General features: G+C 47.4%; 1 protein-coding gene across 1 annotated transcript; it reads left to right on the top strand.

Moving 5' to 3' along the window:
- The first annotated feature begins 1199 nt into the window (after nt 1-1199).
- On the top strand, nt 1200-2456 carry LOC132707731 (zinc finger protein 419-like). Its single transcript, XM_060679661.1, has 4 exons — nt 1200-1396; nt 1612-1748; nt 1817-1994; nt 2249-2456. The coding sequence occupies exons 1-4, from the start codon at nt 1200-1202 to the stop codon at nt 2454-2456; spliced, it is 720 nt and encodes a 239-aa protein (XP_060535644.1).
- The last annotated feature ends 449 nt before the right edge of the window (nt 2457-2905 follow it).

Raw genomic sequence — 2905 nt, 5'->3', positions numbered from 1 at the left:
GTGTGCAACGCTGTATGGTGCATTTCACTTGGTTATTAATAGTTTTATAGACACATATATTATTATTATTATTATTATATAGAAAATAAAGTTTGTTGTAGATTATCGGGTCTTTTATTGGTCTGGCTGGAATCGGGGACTTTTGTCGCCCTCGCATTCTATATGTGCGTTATTTTAGGACCAGCCTGCGAGGTTCTCTCTTGTTAGGGGGCACTAGCTGGCTGCAATTTCGGTGCCACTTATGAAGGTACGTGGGCCGCAGGAGCTTCAGCCTGAAAAGTAACTTGAAAAACGTTCCCAAGCTGAGCTTCATAGTCAAGAACGGACTCTACATGAACGCCGAGTGGTGGTGACCTGACCGGTTGTTTGAAAATGTTCTTCGCCTACGGGTTACCCGTGGATGGTCCTGATATTATAAGTTAGATCATTTTTGTTTGCGTAGAACATGTGTGATAGGTAGGTCACTCTCGTCGGCAGTAGGTTCCGTTTTGTGATCGGTTTTGTTTTTAGTCTGCTAGCGTTGAGGTAATGTGTACAAAACATAGGCATTTGCTGTGGAGACACTTGTATTATGAAAGTGCCAAAGAGCTCACCTTCGGGTGCATCTACTGCTACTATGGCGCCAAGTCCACTGCAACGACTATGAGAACTTGTCCACCTTTACAAGCTTATATATAATGACGAAAAAAAAAACGTTCCTCAATAAACCTCCCGTCCTCACACTCGGTCTCCTCTGCGGTGGTAGCTACTAACACCTCGAGTCATTCGGCGTGCGCAGTTTAATACCGCGACGGTGTGTTTTAGCCTGGCAGCGTTTTTACCCTTGCCTGCAGTGCTCGAAACTCTACCGGTACAAGCAATCCCTGCAGCGCCATTTGCGCTACGAGTGCAACAAAATCCCCGGCTTCAAGTGTCCGTATTGCGAGTACGCCTGCAAACAGAAGTACACTCTTATAGGTCATGTCAGGGTGAACCACGTCGAGAGTTTTCGCGACTTCGTCTGCTACGTGTACCGGACCCTGTCGACTTAGGTCTCTCAATAAAGTCTATTTTTTACGAAACTTTGGTCGTGTTTTATTCTGACGCTCGCCCGCCCGACCTGTACATACCGTCAAAAGTGTAAATACTCGAAACGGTCGTTTTCCTTACCTCCCCGTGAACCCACCACGACGTCACCGATGTGTTCAGTTTTTAGGCACATGCAATTCGCCCAGGACCGTAACGGCAGGTTTATGTGTCCCAACTGTAACTCCTCCTACAAGCAGAAAGGCCACTTGGTCAGGCATATCAAGTACGAGTGCGGGGTGGAGCCGAAATTCCAGTGCCAGGTCTGTTACAGGAGGTTCAAGCACAAGAGCAACCTCAAAGCGCACTACATCTTCCTCCATAAGACAGTGTAGCGGTCAAACGCTCGATATAACGCCGGTGCCTTAACTTCGATGCAATATTATTAACGTTTAAATGTTTTTTTACTAATATTATATTGATACAAAATTCGTATACAATTGTTTTGCAATAAAAAATATATTTACCGCCGCCTTCGGTTCTTCCGTCGACCACGCCCGCCCGCGTTCGACGCCCGATTACATCGCCGCTTGTTTCAGGGCGTAGTTTCAACTGCATCAAGTGCGGCAAGACGTACACGCTGTATGGGATGTTGCAGAAGCACCGGATGATCTCGATATGTGGGCCCGTTCGAAAAGTGAAGTGCTTCTCCTCCTACACCATCGAACCGTTGGGACCGCTGCGTACCCGATTTATTACCTACGAGTTCCTTTGACCGACTTACTCGTAAATTCAACTCGTTCGTTTTTAGCCTCCGGATCGTACGGGTGTGTAGCGTGCGGAAAATTCTACAAACACTGCAGTGGTCTCACCAGACACGTAAAGGAATGCGGGCGGGAAAAATCTCTCAAGTGCGCGTTCTGCTCGCACAGAACGCACCGGCGCGACAGTCTGAAGTCGCACATGTTGATGAAACACAACGCGTCCCTGTAATCGGCTATGCAAGAACTTTAAGACGTAATAAATATTAAGTTTGCCGCGTTGCTGTTGTTTTATTGCACTGCCGTGGGCGTGGCCGGAATTACATGCTAGGAGGCGGTGCACGATGCTGTAGAGAGCTCCTGGATGAGGTCTTGTAGATAATACCGGGAAAGTAACGCCATCTGGTGACGGCTCTTTAACATCGCGCTTCTTCGCGAGTCTAGTATTAACCGGGCGTGTTTCTAGATGTGTTGTTCATCAGGCGGCTGAATCAGCCGTCGTTGTCTTGTCCCAAGTGCGGCAACACCTTTACGCGATTGGACAACCTGAGGAGACACGTCAAATTCATCTGCGGCGTCAAACCCCAGTTCAAGTGTAGCTATTGCCCGTACGCGTCGAAGCACAAGTATGTGTTGGCATTGCACATCAAGAGCAGGCACGGGGACTACCTGAAATCCGAGCGCTATTGACGACCGATCACTTAATTCCTTATCATTTGTTTTTTATTTCAGTATTTTACGTTTTTGATAACTTTGCGTATGTTATATATTTTTTTAACAAGCCGATGGGTTTACTTAGACATTAGGTAAATTTGGTACGTTCTTTTATAAATAAAAATCGACTCACACCAGATCACCTTTCATTGCGACCCGCACGTCACATATGGCTCGGTTTTTAGACCTGCGATACCCTTGCTGGACGTGCTTCAAGACCTACAAGTACAAGTGCAATCTACTTCGACATGCGCGGTACGAATGCGGCGTCGCGCCCCAATTTCCGTGCAGGTTGTGCCGCAAGGCGTTCACCCAGAAGAGTAGCCTTAAGTCCCACATGACCTACACGCATGGTCACTCCAAATAATTCCGCCACGGCTTAGAGTAGTTGCGGCGACAACCGCGACGATCCCCTCTCTGACAAA

This window comes from Cylas formicarius, unplaced genomic scaffold (genome assembly GCF_029955315.1).
Source record: "Cylas formicarius isolate icCylForm1 unplaced genomic scaffold, icCylForm1.1 PGA_scaffold_9__14_contigs__length_23061073, whole genome shotgun sequence".
Lineage (NCBI taxonomy): Eukaryota > Metazoa > Arthropoda > Insecta > Coleoptera > Brentidae > Cylas > Cylas formicarius.
Note: the sequence above shows the minus strand (reverse complement) of the source record. Positions and strands in the feature narration are given on the sequence as shown.

Coding starts and splice junctions, on each gene's coding strand:
- LOC132707731 (XM_060679661.1), top strand. CDS start 1,200: ATGCAATTCGCCCAGGACCGTAACGGCAGGTTTATGTGTCCCAACTGT. Junction 1,397..1,611: donor ATCTTCCTCCATAAGACAGT/GTAGCGGTCAAA, acceptor TTCAGGGCGTAG/TTTCAACTGCATCAAGTGCG. Junction 1,995..2,248: donor ATGAAACACAACGCGTCCCT/GTAATCGGCTAT, acceptor GTTGTTCATCAG/GCGGCTGAATCAGCCGTCGT.